The sequence below is a fragment of the Agelaius phoeniceus genome, chromosome 7 (assembly GCF_051311805.1).
Source record: "Agelaius phoeniceus isolate bAgePho1 chromosome 7, bAgePho1.hap1, whole genome shotgun sequence".
Classification (NCBI taxonomy): Eukaryota; Metazoa; Chordata; class Aves; order Passeriformes; family Icteridae; genus Agelaius; species Agelaius phoeniceus.
In genome coordinates, this window is record NC_135271.1 from 39,809,416 (window position 1) to 39,828,101 (window position 18,686).

An 18,686-nucleotide genomic window follows, 5' to 3' on the forward strand; every position below is an offset into this window, starting at 1 on the left:
TGCTCTTTCCCTTGTGCTCCTGTCCTGGACTTTGGCCATGGCACTGTGGGTGTCATCCACCTGCAACCAGCGTGCATGCTGAATTAGCAATTTACAGACCCTCTGTAAATTCTTGGAGTTTTAAAATTACCTCAGAAAGGGCTTGGATTGCAGCAGTATTTAGTGGGCAGCACTTCTACAAGGCTTCAGTTAGTGCAAGCCTGTTCTGGAAAGGAAGAGGATTTATATTCTCTGTGGGATATTTAGCTTCATCTCATATAATGGCAGGTGGTATCCTCAACTGTAGAACGCTTTTAATTTTTTAATCATACTGAGCTCTTTGCCTTAGTTTGTGAGTCATATTATGGTGGCTAATTTCTATCCTTAAAGAATTCATATTAATCAAATTTATATTGAAGTTGCTGCATTATAATCAAAACACCCTCTTACTCTTTCACTCGCTTAAGAAAAATTATTCAGGAATATTTAAATAGGTCTTGTTTATTCCATTCTTTAATTTGCTGCATCTCCTGTACACTCCTACTCTTTTACTAAAAAATCCTACTTAGGACCTCTTTTGTACTAAGTAATCTTAATCAGCTTTCTCCCACAGCAGCCCAAATAGCAGCCAGTCCTGGTGCACTTCCCTGATAATTTTTTTTCAGTATGTTTTGCCTCATTAGCCCATAATGTAATTGCCTACTTTGTGTTTACAATGTTGGGTACTTTGGGTCTGTTCATATTTGATGAGCATGTCCTCTATTAGTGTTGCTTTAAATATTTCTTCTTTTAGTAATGGGTTTGTGGAGTTAGTTAGTTTTAAAAGAAAAACAAGAAAACAGAACTTAATAAAAAAGCCCCTCAGCTTTGACTTTATGTGCCTGTATCTTTCAAACCTGGATTAAGTGAAGAACCCCCCCCCCCCCCCCCCCCCAGGTCCCAGGTGTGTGACAGGTGTGATGGCTGCACAATGACACAGTGTGAAGACACAAAGGAATTTGTCACCACAGTGCCAGGGGATCTTACTGTACACCCACCTCATCCCTTTCCTCTGTCAGGATGTGTGATGGACACCTCAGGCTCTTTGCCTGAGATTGCTGCTTCCTCTCCTTGCAAATACTTGTCTCTCTCAGCAGGCTCTCAGTAATAAGTTTTGGAGTAACTCTGGTTTTCCAATCCTTTAAATTTAATCCCCAAACTCACTAGCTTTTAGACCATTGTAAATGTGTTTGCTGTTTTCTTTAAGTGTGGGAGAAGAGCCATGAGGCTGGGATGCCTGGGATGGAGATGCTCTGGTCCCTTCTAAGTCTGCTCCCATGGTGGTCTGACTGTGCTGAGGCCATGGTTCATACGGGGTAAAACATGAGCCTAATTCCTGATGAAAATGACTAAATGTGCATTTCTAAGTTTTTCTCCTTTTTTTCATTCTATTTCTGGAGATAATGTACCAAACAATGACTCAGGCTTTGTGCTTTCAATAATATTTCTTACTGATGGGGGAAAAAACAGGTTTAAATTATTCCACATATCAATGGTCGCATGCATCAAAAACAAGCTAAAAAAAAGCTAATGGCCTCAATCCATGAATATCCAGAAGGCAGAAAGCTTTTGTAGTATAAATATATCATTTAATGAAAATATCGAAAGGAAGTGCATTTCCATGAAATTCATCTATAGAATGTTATTTTTAATAGATGAATTCATTGCTTTACCCAGAGGTATTTTTCTTTCCAGTCTTTTTCCAGACATAGAGCCTTGGTGTTCTCTCTTTGGGGTATAAACAAAACATCATTTGCATTTGCCATACAATGTAGCAATGAATTGCAGTAAAGCATGAATTTGACCTCCCTAATTCTCTTTGCCCTAAAAGTGCCTGAAAAAGTTCCTCTTACTAGGAGGTTCTTTTGTTATATTTATTTTTGTGAGTTTAAAGGAAAAGCTCTGTCCTAGTAGCTTGATTGTGAAAAATCAGAAGTGGTTGTTGACAAAACTAATGTTGGTTCCCTCTGAGGTATAATCAGTCTCCTAATATATAATGTGGGTAAGTCCATGGCTTTTCATGTGCCTTTTTTTGGGCAAGCAGTTTGCATCACACATCAGTATAGACACTCTAGAGTAGGAGGTATTTGCTTGCTTTGTTGCCATGTAGTGACACTAAATTCAATAGCACTTCAAAAGTTCTCTGAAGTCCTCCAGTGGAAGGGTCTCTTTCATTTGCTTCCAGGAGCTCCCACAATGAGCTAATCACTACATAAACCTGTTTGTCTTCCAAATTAGCAAGAGCTTAACAATCCACTTGTTTCAGTGAATGAAAGTCGCTGAAAGGCATGTGAAAGAAATATTAGCCATCCATTTCTATAAAACATCAACTTCTTTATCCAGAATTGCTTTTTGCTTTAATTGTTAGGCTCAGCAGTTCATGTACTAACCTTTTCCATGGTAAGTGGCACACTGTAGCCCTGTCTTCCTGCAGAATAAGCACTCTCTGTGACTTCGTTGCTCCTCACACTTTTCCCAACAGTGGCAGAACTGAATTGCAGTTTACTTGTGTTGTATTTTCATAGAAGTTTGAAAGTGACTAAGTGGTCAATTCTCATGGCAGCGAGTGGGAAAAGCAGGGTAGAAGTTTCACAAACAAAACCTGCACCAGAATCTCCTCTTCTCAGGGCTCTTGAAACGAGCTCTACTTCCTCCTAAGATGCAAAGGAATTGAATTTTCCAGTCGGGCTGGAAAATTATCACTGTGTTTAGAGAGTCAGAGCAACACCCTGGGGTTGGCAGCCCTGCTCTTCACTGTGTTGTCTGCCAAAGAAAAGGTGAAAATGCTTTTTCCACACTGTGAATCAGTTAAAATTCTGATCCAACTTCTCCAGTCTTAGCCTTTCCAGAAAAAGTTCACTTTACATATCTCAGAACTGAACTTTGGATACTTATTTTAGTGTTATGGGTTTTAAATCCATTGTATCAAAAGTAATTTTTGAGTAAGTAGTTCTCCTTCCAGTGTTGCCTTTTTTCCCCATCTGAGAACAGAAACTAATGAGATTTTCTTTCATTTAAAATTCTCCTAAGTCCAGGCATTAGACACACAGTGGTAGGAACACTAAATGTCTGGATTTTTTACCTAGAAAAACCACTTATGTAACACACAGCTTTTAAATAGCTTAACAAATCCAGTACCTGATGTGACTGTGACCATGCATGCAAAGTTTCAACTTGTACAAGGAGAAAAAGAAAAATAAAGCCGACTGTAAATGGAAGTGCTTTCCCATCTTAACTGTATGGTATTATCATCAGTCACTAGAACCTTTTTCCAGTGTAATCTCACTTTTTTCATACCCAGTTTGCTCAGGTATATTGTAATTCCAGTATTTATAGCCTTACATGGTTTTCTTTGTTGCTGCCTGTTAGGATGTTTTAACAGTGACTGCAAGAAGTGAGTAAGGCAGGTACAGCCAGGTCAGTTCCTGATACTAGTATCAAGTCTTCTCACGGAAGTGGTGAAAACTGCATAATTAAAGTTATTTATAATGTGACTTGATAAAAAATATTGGGAAAGAGGTGACAGTATAGTACAATAAGAGTTTTTCTTCTCTAATTTCTATTGCTTTATTTGAACTGTCCCTTGTACTATATTTTTGCAGTTCAGAGGCCAGTTTAGGAACAGAAGTGATCTTTATTTTGTGCAAAAGTGTGTGGTGTGTCCATATGTGTATTTTCTTAGATAGATACATAATGTAAATATGTAAGTTACTCATTACTGTGATGCTCTACCATGTGATACTTCACACTACCATTTACCATCAGTCTTCAAATTTTTTTTTCTTCAAAAGGGCTCATAAAGGGCTCACGTTCAGTTGCAAATTATAAGTTTGGCAGAGCACATAAATTCATTAGGAGGGAGGTCAGATGTGCAAAAACCTTGACATATCAAAATGAGTCCTGACCTGGTCACTGAGACAGTTAAAAACAAAATATTTTAGATAGATGTTTACTTCCCCAATTTTGCTTTAAGCTACAGTCATCAATTATTTTGTAAGTCGAGAATGAATTTCTGGTGTAACTTTTTTCCAATTTTCTCTTTCATGATTATGATTAAAAAGCCTTCTGCTCATGTTATTTCCTGTCATTTGACCTCAATAGCTTTCTACTTTTTGATACATGAAAATAATTAAATTATGATTGGATAAATAACACATCTGAAAACAGCACTGGGAAAATAACAGATGAACATTACACTTGATAGTGCAATGAGACTGAGAAATGTTTTTCCATCTGGGTAAGATCCTGAGCTAAAGTTATCTTTTCATCCCTTTCCTCAGGAAAGAGAAAACTTGTACAGAATGAAATTGGAATAGTGATGGGGAAAAGGCAACTCCTCTTTGCACCTTTTCAGTAGCAGAAACAAGAAGAAAATCAGGGGATAACAGAAACAAACCTCTCTTGGTCTTGGAGCAATTTTTAGCACTGATGGTGTACAAGAGGAGACTCACAGGCTGCAAGACCAAAATCTAGTGCAATGCTGATAAGATGTTGTAAAAAACAGCAAAAAGCCACCAACACTGTTATGTTCATATTTCTCTGTCGGGTGGAGCAGCTGCTACATACATCTCCCAGAGCAGCAGCTTAGTAAATGCTCTGAATTGCATTTGGAATCTCTCATCCCTGCCTCTCTGGGGAAATGAGTTAAGGATGTGCAGAAGAACCATGCAAATAATCTTTTTCTCAGAAAAAAGTAGCTTAATTCAAGCCAGTATTGAAAAAGAGATAAAATAGGGTTTAAGCTGTTATCATATGCAGAGATATTTGAGGTAGTAGTCTGTATATTGATGGCAATTTAGTCTGAAAATAATGTTTATTAACTCAAATATGTTGGACTTGAGAAATAAAACAATATGAAGATAAGAGATGCTCTACCCTGGATGATAATGACAGGCTTGGTAAATGCCAAAACCACAAATCTGTGTGAACAGAGCACACCAGCCAGGACAAGGCTGGAGAGAGGGCAGCCAGGAAAGCACCAACAGAAGACACTTTGAGAGAGGCAAAATTGGCTCACCCTGTGGAAAAAAAAAAAAAAAACAAAAAAAACCCCAACAAATCCAAAGCAACAAAGACAAAAAGCTAATATAGAATTAAAATCTGGATTAAGTTGCTACTTTATCCCTCGGGATCTGCAAAGTAAAATTAACATTTATTGCTCCCTTTGAGTATAAGATTGGTTATAGAGCTTTATTCAGATGATGGAGTTTGATAGACATAATCTAAATCTGAAGTACATGGTAAGAGTATGTGTGTGTAATCTTCAAAATATATAAATTGGGGGCTTTTGTTTGATGGTTTATTCAGAGTTTTTTTTACAAAACTCTTCTTCTTTTGTCAGATGAAGTGCCTACATGACCACAGATGCTGCAGAACTATTGTACTCTTTTCTGATTTTACTGAGTTTTATTTGCCTTTAGGATGACTACAGAAGAGGCATATTTGGATTAAAACAATAATACCAGAGTGGTGTCAATGAACAAAAGTGGTAGTACACCTAAAGCTATAAAGGTTATTTTGTGGTGACACAGTTTTCCAAACATACAGTAACAAGAACATCATTTAAGCATTAAATTCACTTTGGAGCAGGAGGAAATACTAAAATAAAATCATTATATGTTGCAGTAGTTACCTCACTTGCTACTGAAATGCAGTTGTTTCTGGGGATGTGCTGTAGCTCTGCAAATACCCTGGAACATTTTAGAAGTTTGAGAATACCTGCAGTGAGATAAGTAGAATGAAAATACCAAAGTGCACAAGGATATCTTGGTTTGTCCCAAATATACTGGAGAGTAACCATGGGGTATTGATGTAATGTGTCCTCCAGAAAAATACCCGAGCATTGTTTATATAGTACTTTTTCTTTATTTAAAACCATTTCATTTTGGTTTAGCGTGTGTGAGAGTTTAACAAGCATTGACAAGGCCTGACCATGCCTTGGTGATGTCCATCTGAAGCACGTTATCAACACCAGTAATGAAATCTGTCATTTCTGTGTGAGGATTTAAAAAACCTCCAAAAACAGTGAATTGCTTTTAAGTAAGAGTGGATATTATTTCTGTCCCAGCTCAAAAATAGTTTCCTTTAGAGGATATATAATAATGCTTCTTTTTTTGTATATTTTTAATAAATTTTGTTTAAAAAATTAATTTCCAATCCACTGAGAATCGGTAGCGTCTGTTCCTTTCTATTGCAATCGATCTTGTTAATTCTATAAAGAGTCTGTAGGCATTTCTTTTGCATATTGTATTCTTTTGTGTGCTTTAAAAACTCCTGCTACACTGTATATTATTCAGCCATTTGTGGCTTGAAACCCTGCCTAAATGCTGGCTTATGTTTCTGCATTTTCAAGCCGGAGCTTTTTATGTCTCACAGCTCAAGTCTTGCAGCAATAACACTGAGTTCCTGCTATGGTTAAAAAAACACCACCCTTTTGTAAATATCATCTGCCACCACTTTATTGCACAATGAATAGATTTACTTTGGAGGGTTGCAATATCTCATGTGACTCTCTCGCTCTTTTTTAGGCTATAGTTTTCCATAGTTATAGACTTTTAGGCTATAGTTTTCTATAGTTATAGACTTTTCCAAAAAGTAATCAGCCATAGAATGCAAATAGTTTTGCATTCTATGGCTGATTACTTTTTGGAAAAGTCAAAGTGGAAGATTTCTGACTGAATTCCGCATGTAGGAGAGCCTTCAAAAAGTCCTTTCTGTATTTGTTCATTGTACTAATATTAAGCCAAACTTCGCAGAGACTTCACTGCTTGGAAGTACTATCTCTGTTCTGTCACCAGCCTTATCTGTTAAATCCCAATGAGTGTGAAAAATGAGAAAAATCTGGGTTTACTTGGCTGTTTCAGCAGTATGTTGAGAATGGCCAGATTGCTGCAGAAGATGACTCTCTTGGAAATCCTAACAGCCCAGCCTTCTCATCTGTAGGCACATAGAGCTCATCTGAGTGTGTAAATAAAAATAAATAATGCAGTGAAAAAATATGCAGAGTATTTTGCTGAAGTGTTTCAATTTTGGATTTGCCATAACTAATTTAAATCTTCTGTTGGGATTTATGCAGGCAGGAGGGTCAGGTTTACAGCGTTTGTAATTTAAAGCTTTTCTGCTACTGCACCTTTTCTACTTTTATATCCTGTCATGATATCTTTTTGCTGCAAAGAAAGTCCCTTTTATTCCCTTTTCCTTTTCTGCTTTGAAGAGAACATTTGCTTCTCTTTTTATATGAGGTAATGAGATCAGAGTAGCTCTGGATTCTTTAAATCAATCTAATTTGGCTTTTGGTGGATAGAATATCCTTTTGCACAGGCCTTTCATTTCTTTGTGCAGCAGCTCCATCTCCAGCACTAGGTACCTGTGAAAAATGCGTACTTTATGATTGGCTTTTCGCAAATATTAAAATGAATATTATATGTGTTCTGTTAGAAAGTTATGCTGTATTAATTTTCTTAAGTAGTGTGTTAAATATAGTTTTAGGTTGTAACATAATGTTAAAATAGAAACTATGCTATGTGGATACTTTTTTTAAAGGAAGGACTTGCAGCGAGATAGCAGCCACAGGACACCTACATCTTTCAGAGAAAAGGAATTTATTGCTTTCTTAGCAAAAAAAAAACTAACTTCTTCCCGCCTCGCTCAGCCCTGAAGATGCCGTTAGGATTGAGAGGAAGAAGTTGACACTGACCAGACAGAATCCTGTATTTGAATGGGATTTATGCATCATGTGTGAGATGTATAAATATGCCACAGGTTATTGTTTTTAAGGGTTAATCTCGGGCTTATGCTGCCCAGAAAAAGGTACCCGGATGTCCATAACTCTTTGTTTCTACTGTCTCATATTGTCCTAACCCAAATTGTCCAAGTTATTATTACTCTAATTATGTTACTATTTTTACAACCATTTTATTACTATTAAACTTTTTAAAATTTTAAAACCAACGTGCCTTTTATTACCAAAGCCCAGCGAGCGGTTCTCACTGCTGCGTGCTGTGTGTTGCAGGCTGATCCACGGCGGGCAGCTGCTGAACGGGCTGGCGGGCCCCACGGTGATGAACGCCGCTCCCTTCCTTTCCACCACCTGGTTCTCCCCGGACGAGCGCGCCACGGCCACGGCCATCGCCTCGCTGCTCAACTACCTGGGCTCCGCCGCCGCCTTCCTGGTGGGGCCGCTGGTGGTGCCGCCCCCCAACGGGACTGCTCAGCTGGGAGCGCCCAGCAACACCCAGCACATCAAGGACCGCATCGAGGCCGTGCTCTATGCAGGTGCGCCTGAACCACAGAATGTTCATGCTTTCCTGTGTGTTGGTGCTTGAGAGCCACTACCCTCTAGTGGCTGGTTTGCACAGGATCTAGTCTCTGCTTGGGGGAAGAGAATTAAGTCAGGAGGATCAATTTTTTAAATAGTCATTTGTACAGACTGACTTGAAAAGAAGTAGTTCAGTTGTTTGTATCGGCTGAACTTGGGAGAAATGTCTTCTTGGAGTTTCCCTGAGCTTCAAAACTGGTTTTTGCTTATTGAATTTTCATTGAAAATATGTTTCCATGACAAGTTGGCTTTCCACTACTGTTTCTGTAAGGATGGAAATTCAATAGTCTTTTAGCGTGAAATTCTATTCTGCATTAACTGAGCCTTAATTTATGACCTGCATGTGCCTTTCAAATGTGATTAGATAATTAGTATTTCAGAATCAGAAACATTAAAATTAAAACATGATAGATTTTGTTTTTAGCTAAGATCACGTAATTCTTACTGGTGAGCAATTTCAATGAAGTAACAACAGTTTAGTGGGAAAAATCACTGATACAAAATTCACCTGATAAAACTTGGGGTTTGTATCCTTGCTCTTTTTATTACAGTGGCTTCTATGCCTCTTCCTGTCACTTAAAAATTAGCAGCAAACTTTAAGGAAACAGAATTGGTTACATGGTTGAAGTGTCTACATTCTAATTTTTAGTGAATATAAATTGGTACAGCATTAATGAGTTGTGCATTTGATAGGGGTTTTCCCCTCTTATAATTGCATCTTCTGAAATCCAGCCAGGAGTTAGTCCTAAGTGTTCCAGAAGTCCTAAGATATATATGCTGTGTAGTTTATGTGGAGGTTTAGTGGATTGAGTTAGCTGTTTGTGATCATTTATTCCTGGACGTTATCCTTATGGAAATTTGTCAAGTTAACATTCCTGTTGGGTGAGGGCCACTTTAATGTTTGTTTTAAAGAAAGTGCAATAGAATTTGGATCATGACTTCAGCAAGTATTTTTGAGTAAGCTGCTTTTTACTGGACTCAAATGGAACAACAAGGAAATTCAGGTTTGGCTAAGCCTTTTTTATAAGTGTTCCATAACAAAATATGGTGTTAGGCTCTGAAAATCTCATGGCAGATGAAAATGTCTGGTGTGAAAGAGGAAAAACGAAAGCAAGTCAGTTTTTGTCTTGAGGAGCAGTAGATAAGGGGAAGAAAACCCTAGCAATTAGAAAAGTGCTTTAGCTCTCCCTCTGCAGATTTTCCATGGAGAGGGAAGAATTCATCTGCCTAAGGAAATACCGTGCTGTGCTTGAAACCACTGTTTTGAGTCTGGTAGCAGTAGAAATGTTGCCTTCAGCAGTGCATTAGATTCACATTCTCTTCTGTTCTCTTTCGGGAGGTTTTCCTAAGCATTTTCCTCAGAAACAGGGATGGGTGTTGCCACCAAGGTTCAGGTCTTGCCTGCCTCACATCTCAGCATGGCTCTTTCTACCTTTTGGAGCTGGCAAGGATGTGAGAACACCCTTGTAGACCTGTTTGGGATCACTGGTCCCAGCAGTTTATGATTCTACAGCAGCTCTTCAGCTTCCTAGGAATTGTGTTTTATGGGGCATCTGTATTTCTCACTTAGTATTTGAAAGTGCTTTGAACAGAGATAGTTTCTTTGTGCTGGTGTTTGTGTCCTATGGGATGTGTATTTTCAGGAGCTGCAAACCCTGTAGCTGTTCAGACAATGACAGAGAGATGCTTTGTGAACATTGCTGGCCTGCAGTGAATCACAGTAATGATGGAAAACCTCCAGCTGATTTAAAATTGCTAAGAACTGTCAAAGAGGAGTTTGCTTTGAATCCCTCATGGGATTTGTTCTGTCTCAGCTTAGCTCTGTTTCCCTGGAGAGCTGAAAGCACAAGGTTCCTTCTGTCTGCTTCCCTCTGCTCTCTTGTGCCCCATGGGGTCCAGAGGTGGAAGGACAGCTGCTCCATAGTGGGTAACAGTGAACAGACAGCTCTGTTCACCTGTGGGACAAAAAATACCTGGTAGTTGTGGTAGGGTACTATTTGTCCCCTTAAACAGCTGTGCAGAAAACTAGCCTCAACTTGACTTCACAGATTAGAAGTAAAGGTTTTGCAGAATGCAGAAGAGCAAGAAGCTGGACCCAAATGTCCCACTTCCCCACTTCTTCAGCTAGTGTGGTCAGGTTTGGTATGACTTGTTCTTTCAGATACTATGGGAAAGCCAGTTCCACAGGGTAAGCACTCTGCATTTCTAATGAGCTTCTTGCTTTTGTGTGAGCTAGCATTAAATAAGCAGCCTCCAAAACTTAGATGATGTCTTTTAAAAGACAGTAACGATGTGAATTGTTGACTTGGGATCAGTAGTGTGCCAACAGTGTGCAAATTTTCCAAGGACTTAAGCTCAAACATGATTACGAAGCAATTGCTTATAAACACATTCTGAAATTGCTCTGTTAACTCCAGTCTCTTCTGTGTTTTAATAAATTGCTGTTCCTTTATCTCAAACATGGACTCAGAGCTCAGCTGAATTGCCACAGCCTCTTTCTGTGTCATCTGTGTTGCTGCACATTCTGGTTCACAGCTCAAGTATTATGGGTGTAGCAAATCAGGATTGAATTGTATTACCTGAATTGTGTAAGGAAATGAATTATTCCAGACTGCAGCCAGAGCTTTTAGCCTTGTACTTTCCTAAATATCAATGTAAAATTATTATTTGTTTAAAAAAAAAAAAAGTGTGTGTGTGTGTGTAAGGGGCCCTCATGCACCCCGGAATATTCCCACAGAACAAGGTGGGGAGGAGGGTTTCTGGAATTGAAAAGGTTTTTGTGCTATGAGTCGCCTGTCTGAAGGAAAAATACTTTGTTATCAAGGAGTCTTGAACCTCTTTTTTTTTTTTTTCCTTTATTTTTTTTTTTTAGTCTGTTTGGGGTTTACACGAGCATCATGGTGCCTGCTTCCTAGGCTGAGATGCAGGCATCTCTCACATCACAAGTCACTATGGTGTGATACACAGCTTTTGTGAAGCATTCCAATTTCACTCCTCAACAAGTACACAGATGTGTACATATCTGTGTCTCTGCACACTAATTTATGAGTTGCCCCATTTCATGTGCTTTGCTCTGTTTGAGAGCATCCATTGCACTTTTGAGAAGCTGGCAGCTTCTTCTAAAGAAGAGCCTCTCTTGTGACTGCAGCTCCCTCCTTCTCAGCATTGACCTATTTCTTACCTTCTCGATTTTGTTTACTTTCACTCACTACTTAACTGCCCAGGAAAAGTTTTAGATTGTATTCCTCTTCCTCTACTCTGGTAAATTAAATTATGGAAATAAGGGTGTGGGTTTCCTGTTGAGGTAGGATTTCAATATGTAAGAAATCAGATGTGTTTGGCAGTACCTGGACTTTAGATAGAGGTGTAAGTATTGTATACAAAGCTAAGATGGCACTAAAAACTCATATTCTTCAACAGAGGGAGATGCTTTTGTTTCCACTGTGAATTTGTCACTTTTCATTTAGGCATAGAGCAGAGCTATCTAGGCAAATTTGTTAGCCTACAAAGTATAACACTGGGAAACATTAAAGAGTTGCAAGAAGGTACTACAAGGACAGCATCCCGAACTTAGTAATTTAAAAAAAAAAAAAAAAAGGTTACTACTGCTCCTACTACAGTAATTTGACTGGTAGAAATCTTGAGGCAGTGCATAGATGAGACCCCAGATGGGCACCTGTTATGAAATATATCTGTGATTTAAATATTTCTGTGATTCTGCAGAATAAAACCTGGCCTTTCCTCGTATAGCATTGCAATGTGACAAGGGCACTTAAGTTCCTTGGACAAAATTGATGGGATTGTGTGATCACATTCTTGATTGGCTATACCTGTGTGCAGTCTTAAATCTTCCTTTAATATGTGATTAAAATGTGTGTAATATGTATGTCTATAAACCTATATGCAGACTAGAGGCGGGAGGTGAGGGGATAAACAGCTTTTACTAAAGAGCTGTGAAATATCATCCTGTAGTGACAGAGCATCTCATCCCTTCCTTAGGTCTGGGGTGATCAGTTACTGCCAGTTCTTTATTCACTGCTCATGGTCTCCAATGTGCACAAAGATAGAAATTAATCTGTTTTCTGAAGAGCAAAGGAGTGAGAAGATCTAGTTTAAGTGCCCTTGGCCCTTGAAACATGCAGTTACACCACAGCAGGAAAAGAGACACCACGTAATTCAAAATAAGTCCTTTAGTATTTGATGATGAAAAATGGCATTGTCACACTCCCGATATGCCTTTTTTCCCATATGCCAAATAGAAGCATTCATTTCCCTTCTCCATCTCCAGCTGATCCATTTAGACTCTGAGTGTTATTTACTTTTCAGTTTCCTGAATTTATTTTCTTCTAGTTTAGCAGAAGACCTGGCGAAGTGCCATGTTCATATTGATTTATTAAAAAAGAGAAGAAAAAAAAAGAAAATTAAGGCAATTGAGTATCCAGCTCTGCTGGAATTTATTTGTGCTGTCAGTGAACACTTCTTTGTTATAAGATCACAAGTTCTTTTAAGATAACACACTTCAGCTATACATTTTTCTCTCTATCTGCAAAGAATCTTGTTTTCAAAGGCAGTAGGAGAAATACTGGGATTGAGGACTGTGGAGAACATGATATATATTGTAAAAGGCCTGTAAAACAAATTAATTAGACTGACTGTGGGTAGAGTTGTTTCTCTTCAGAATGTCTGCTCATGGGACTTAGTGTTTTCTGTGAAGTGCTCATCACTTCTCAAGCTCAGGTCCAAACTTCTTCTATGAAATTTTTCAAAGATTTGGAATTCCTGCTGCTAAACAAGCAGAGCATCCACAAATAGCTGTATTCTTTATTTTCCCCCCTCTTACCTGTACTTTTTCTATTCATGAGCCATGGCTGCTTCTCCACTTTGCTCTTTATATTCTGTTGCCATGTAGTACTGTTTGTGTCGGAACTGCTGCCTTGCTTGACCTTTTGTTTGCCTTCATCAACTTGTGCAATGAATAATTGTTATTCCATGCCCTGAGGCTTCCCCGGTCCCATCTGTTTCAAGTCTCTAGCATGCTGTTACCTGCACTGAGTTACTTCCATTGAAAGGAAACTTGGCCAAGTCCTCATATTGCAGTTCTCTCTGAAGAGAAAAAGCAAAAGCTTTCCTTTTGCTTCACTGGGTTCTCTGTGTGTGAGCCTTGTTCTCTGTAGTACCTATCACTGGAATGGACTGCCAGTCTCACTGATTCTCCATCTCAATTTGAAATCTTGTTTGGGGAAGGAGAAAGAAATTCCTCCTTCAAGTTGCAGAATTCTGTTGTCAGGAGCAGTCAAGCACTTGTGATGGGATTTATGTCTCAGAGGCTGGCTGATAACAACACTGCAGTGAAATAAGTCTTTCAATGCTAACATCTGTTCTTGGTTTTGTTTTTCTTTGCCCTCTTGTTTAGAATTTGGAATGGTTTCCCTGATATTTTCTGCAGCGTTGGCCTACTTCCCCTCGCGCCCTCCATTCCCCCCCAGCGTGGCTGCAGCGAGCCAGCGCCTCAGCTACAGGAGAAGTTTTTGCAGACTCTTAAGGTAGGACCTCATTGGGTTTCCACTTCAAAGCAGATCAGTGCCTAAGTAAATAAAAACAAGTGTGCTTTAATCTTCTCATTGAGCAAACAAGTTGGTTTGTAGTACTTTTAAACAAAATAAAATTAAATATTAATGTCAAGACATAAAAGGATGCTAACTGCTAAAGAGCAGACATTAAATTTTAAACCACTGTGTGTATCTCCAGTCTTCACGCCAGTCCTTCAGCACCAGCAGTGCTTTAGTCATCCTGTTAGCATGGCTTTTCTTATGCAATGCTTCTGTTACATCAGGTTATACAAGATTGTTAAAAGTGAGCAGTGAGAAAACAGTGAATAACGCCGGGCAAAACTAACTTCTAAGCTGGTTTTCTCTGTCCTTATTATATTGGAATGAATTTGGGGTTTACTTGTCTTTTGAAGGATTATTCAGCTGCTTTCATTTAACCATCGAAGCAATGAATGAACTATCTAAAACTGTTATATGATTTATTAAATCTCATTATTTGTATGTTAAAATACAAAGCGGGAATAGGAAAAATGTCTTCAGGTGTGTTTCTGGATAGACTCAAAGGTGAGCTAGCTTGCTTTGAATTTTTAGGTTAAATAAAAAGAGAGGATATAAAGAAAGTAACAGTATTGCAGCTTCTCCCTCTTGGGTTCTTTTGGCAAGACACAGTCCCACTTCCCCCAGTGTTTGTACAGTGTCTTGTGTAATGTAAATATGATCTGAGAGGAGCAGCTAAAGCAACTGTAATATTAAGGGTGAATAATTTGAAGGCCATGCCCTGTAGATGATACTGCACAGAGGAGCTTCTGGGGCAAAGAAGAGCTGCTCCCCTGGTACGGAGTATGACTGACTTCACTGGGAAGCTTCTGACTCTTGCTGTAATTGTTTGTTGAGTGATGGAGGAGCTGAATCTGCATATAAAGGGTTGCTTGAAGCTCGATAATTGTGCAGCTTTAGACATTTAGTTACTACAGGCCCATTGTGGGCTGTACTTTCAATAATTGTATTTAGAGGCAGGGAAAACAACTCATCCTTTGTCACTGGGTTTTCTTCTGGTTTTGGAGGCTTTTTTTTTTCGTTTGGGGGAGTAAATAGTTGGCAAGATCCTTAATCCTGTGTGTTCATCCTGGAGCAGGCTGGCACTCAGGAGGTGTGAGTACAGCTGGGTGGTTAGTCTGCTAAGTGACCTATTCAGGGTATTAAAAAATAGCAGTTCTCTTAAGGACACTTATCACACACAATAATGCTGTTCTGCACCCAAGCTGATGTGCTGTTAGACCCTGCCTGAGGGCTGTGTTGTAAAAATGTTGCTGTTGAACAGAAATCCAAACAGCAACTGGCTTTGCAGGTGAAATATAAAATTTTAGTTGACAGTGCTCCATTTGGGAGTTTTATAACCATTAGATTCCGTGTTTAAAGTGTTGTAAACAGTGGACCTCAGATACTGGGTAAGGTCAGGATGTAAACAGCAAAGCTGGCTTACTTACTGTTAACAATAACCAGTAAAACTTCAGAAAACAAACTGGACTTTTCAATGATGAGTATAGTTTACAGTGTCTGCAAGAACAAAGAGGGCTTTTGTTAAAATGTGGTCAGGTAGATAATTATATCTCTCTTCCCTCGGGTCTTGCATTCTTCCATGCTACCCTTTATCAAAGGCACTTCTTCATTCCTCTGCACATGAAACAATCAACAGTTCATCATTAAACCCACTTATCTTGGGGAGCTGTTCAGTAACAATCTGTCATGCAAGGGAGTTTTATGAAAGAAAATGGTATCTGCCATGCTTCAAGAGAAATCCATCATCTGGTTCGTTAGGCTTCTAAGCTCTGTTGCCTGCCTAATCTAGGCTTCATCTTGGCTTAGAGAGCCTTTCTTTAGACTTGGTGGTGTAGACTGAAGGTAACCAGCAGATGAGTACCAGGAAATCATGATTTCCTTTTATTGTAGAATTACCCTTTGGTGTGAGAACTGTGTGTAAGGCATTCAGGATGTGTGTGAGCTGGTGGGCTGACCCAGAAATGCACCAGATACACTTAGGAAAACTGAGATGTTCATAATTTCCCTGTCTTCTCCACCAAGCTACAGTTTTATTACTTCAAAATAAAGCAACATAGTATAACTTTACCACTGAAGTCATTGACCTTTTCTCCTTGGACACCAAGGGGATCTATCACACCCACACTCCTTCGTTCCTTCAGGTCTTTTGGCAGTCTTTTACATGAGCTGCTTCTTGCAGAGTTATTACACCATCAGCAGAGGTCAGCCATCCCCTGTGGGCCCTTTTTGGGGGACTTTCTTAGGAACTTGAGTCTTCTTTCTGATTTGGAGGGTTCCTCCTTCTGACAGATTGCTACAATTAGTTGATGTCTCATTATCTCCTGATACCAGCTCTGTCAGTCTGCAGTGGGAGACAACAGATTGGTCATGGTTTGGGAGCTAAGCCCAAATCTTTTAACAGTCTATCACACACTGTGACAAGTGTAGTTTGAATTTCCATTAGAAAATGTGTGGTGCCCTATCTCGGTTTCTTGGGTGAAGCAAATATGACTTGTTTTTATTTCCCCAGTTCAGGATATTCCACAAACTTCAATGGAAAAAAATTCTAATACAAGTAAATGGTTGATAAGTCTTAAAACCTGCATTAAAAAATGTGTTGTGATTTTTGATTTGAAGTAATAAAATACTTTTAGCCAGTTACATGGCTTTTATATTTTCTAGGGACTATGTAAGCAATTTTGAAATTTTGTATCAGGGGTTTTATGCATCATTATTGCTTTAATGACACTTTCATCAACAACACCATCCAGTAATGGAAGCTGCTCAGAATGTGCCTGATGTTAATAGGCACTGTCAAAGTTACTCTGAAAATGATGACTTTGATGGGGCTCCCCTCTGAACCAGCCTGTCTTACAGATTCTAGTGGCGTTAGGTTTCTGAAAAAAACAGAATAAAAATCAATTCATATCCCAGCAGAATGGTTTAACAGGGAGGCTAATTCTGATATCCTGTCATTGCTGATAGGATGGAAAACAGTGTGGGTTCAACAGCTGATGGTGTGACAGACAGCACATTTTTCTACTTTCAGTGGAGCAATTGCAAAATTGCAAAAGCTGTGCATGAGTGACTGGAGCCATGAAAAGTGGAACTGCTACTGAAGATGTGTGTTTGGGATGGCTTTAGGCAGCACGAGGTATTGCTGGGCAAGGGGCAGAATGACACCTGGTGATCAGTATCTCTGTCACTGCCAGGCTCCCTTTCTCCTGGTCACCTTCCTTGTTGTGGAGACCAGGCAGGGGAGCAGGTTCTGTCCCTGGAGATTGTCATCATGCAGAGCTGCTACTGTAGGATTGGTACTAGGGGTTGGATGTGGCACAGAGCAGCTATCCCACATCACAGGCTGTCTTGTTGCCTGAGTGACAGAAAACAAATACACCACAGAAAATGCTGCTCGAGTAAAGGACAAAGTTCTCCCTCAAAAGTAGGTCATTAATGAAGTTGAGGTCCAGATAGCCAAAGATTTTTAATATTCAGCAAATGTCATTGCAGAACACTGCATTCAGACTTGCTTCCTCTTAGCAATCTACAATATGGCTCTATAAGGTCCATGCAAAATTCCCTTTTATTTTATTCGACAAATGTTGAAATGGCTTTCATATGGATAGTATTAAATAGCATCAAATGCCAAGGTGATACCAGATAGACTAGGATAAGAGTGTGGCATTCTTAAAAAAGGAGAAAAGTTGTTAGGAAGACCGTAGCATTCAGAGAAATATAACTAACGTATAGAAGAGCTGAAAGTTTGAGTGTTGTTTTTCTTTGCATTAAAAGATAAATCTGACACCAATGATATTGAAAGCGGAGGATATGTTCATGGGATGGGAATGTGTTATTCAAGAAGAGGATGTGTGAAAAAGAACAGTGCAAAAAGCACTGGCTGCTTGTGCTGTGTGTGGAGCATCTAAGGGAGTAAAACAGCGTAAGCTGCAAACTTACAAATGTTTTGGAGTGTAATTGAATCTCTCTCTCCCTCTTGGCTTTTGTAACTGTGTGCTATCAAATTGCCCCTGCTTGCCAAGGAACTGGTACTGATCAGGATCAATTTTATGGAAATTGTTTGAGACCAGAGGGAGCCATGTTTCAGGTTACACTGATACCCCATGGGATAACTAACCTTGGAAGCACCGTAAAATCTCTTCAGTTTAAAATATCACTATTTCAGATTCCAAATTATATTTTCTTTCCCATTTGAGACATTTTTGAGGAAAACTTGGATTTCTCTTAGCAAGGACTTCACATTTGCTTTCAGTTATGGTGAATGGGGGAAATTGTTGGTTAAATTCCTGTTTAGCTCTATACATTGAAGATGATGATACAGCTTTGACTGTTTCACCTTCACTGAATACTAAAGGTTGAATAATTGGGAGGAAAAACAAATATGTTGACTATTTAGAGTATTATAGCTGTCTCTTGGTTTTGCCAGTTCAAATTGTCAAAATTTTCCACTCTTACAACTGCATCTGCCTGATTTCTAGAGCTTTCCTTGCATTTCACCAAAAAAAAGAGAATTAAAACAGGCTTGGGGTTTTTTTGGTCTTTTAAGTGCAGTTCAAGAGAGATGAATCTCTGATTTTGTTTTTGAAATAAGCTTTTAATCTTTTAAATTAGTGCTTATTATTCCTAACGTACACTTAGGCTAAGTAGGTTGCCCATGCCAATGCATGGAAGAATTGCTTGCAGAAATGAGAAACATTTGAGCCCAGCATGTTACAAAAACCTTTGAAGTATGTGGAGAGACTGGC

At 39.0% G+C, this 18,686-nt stretch overlaps 1 protein-coding gene across 1 annotated transcript in view; it reads left to right on the plus strand.

Moving 5' to 3' along the window:
* Positions 1-18,686, plus strand: part of SLC49A4 (solute carrier family 49 member 4) — a 71,571-nt gene that overhangs the window by 25,589 nt on the left and 27,296 nt on the right. Inside the window, exons 3-4 of the mRNA XM_054636436.2 lie at positions 8,030-8,292; positions 13,749-13,878. Of these exons, the coding sequence (XP_054492411.1) occupies positions 8,030-8,292; positions 13,749-13,878 (393 nt within the window). The remainder of the gene's footprint in view (positions 1-8,029; positions 8,293-13,748; positions 13,879-18,686) is intronic.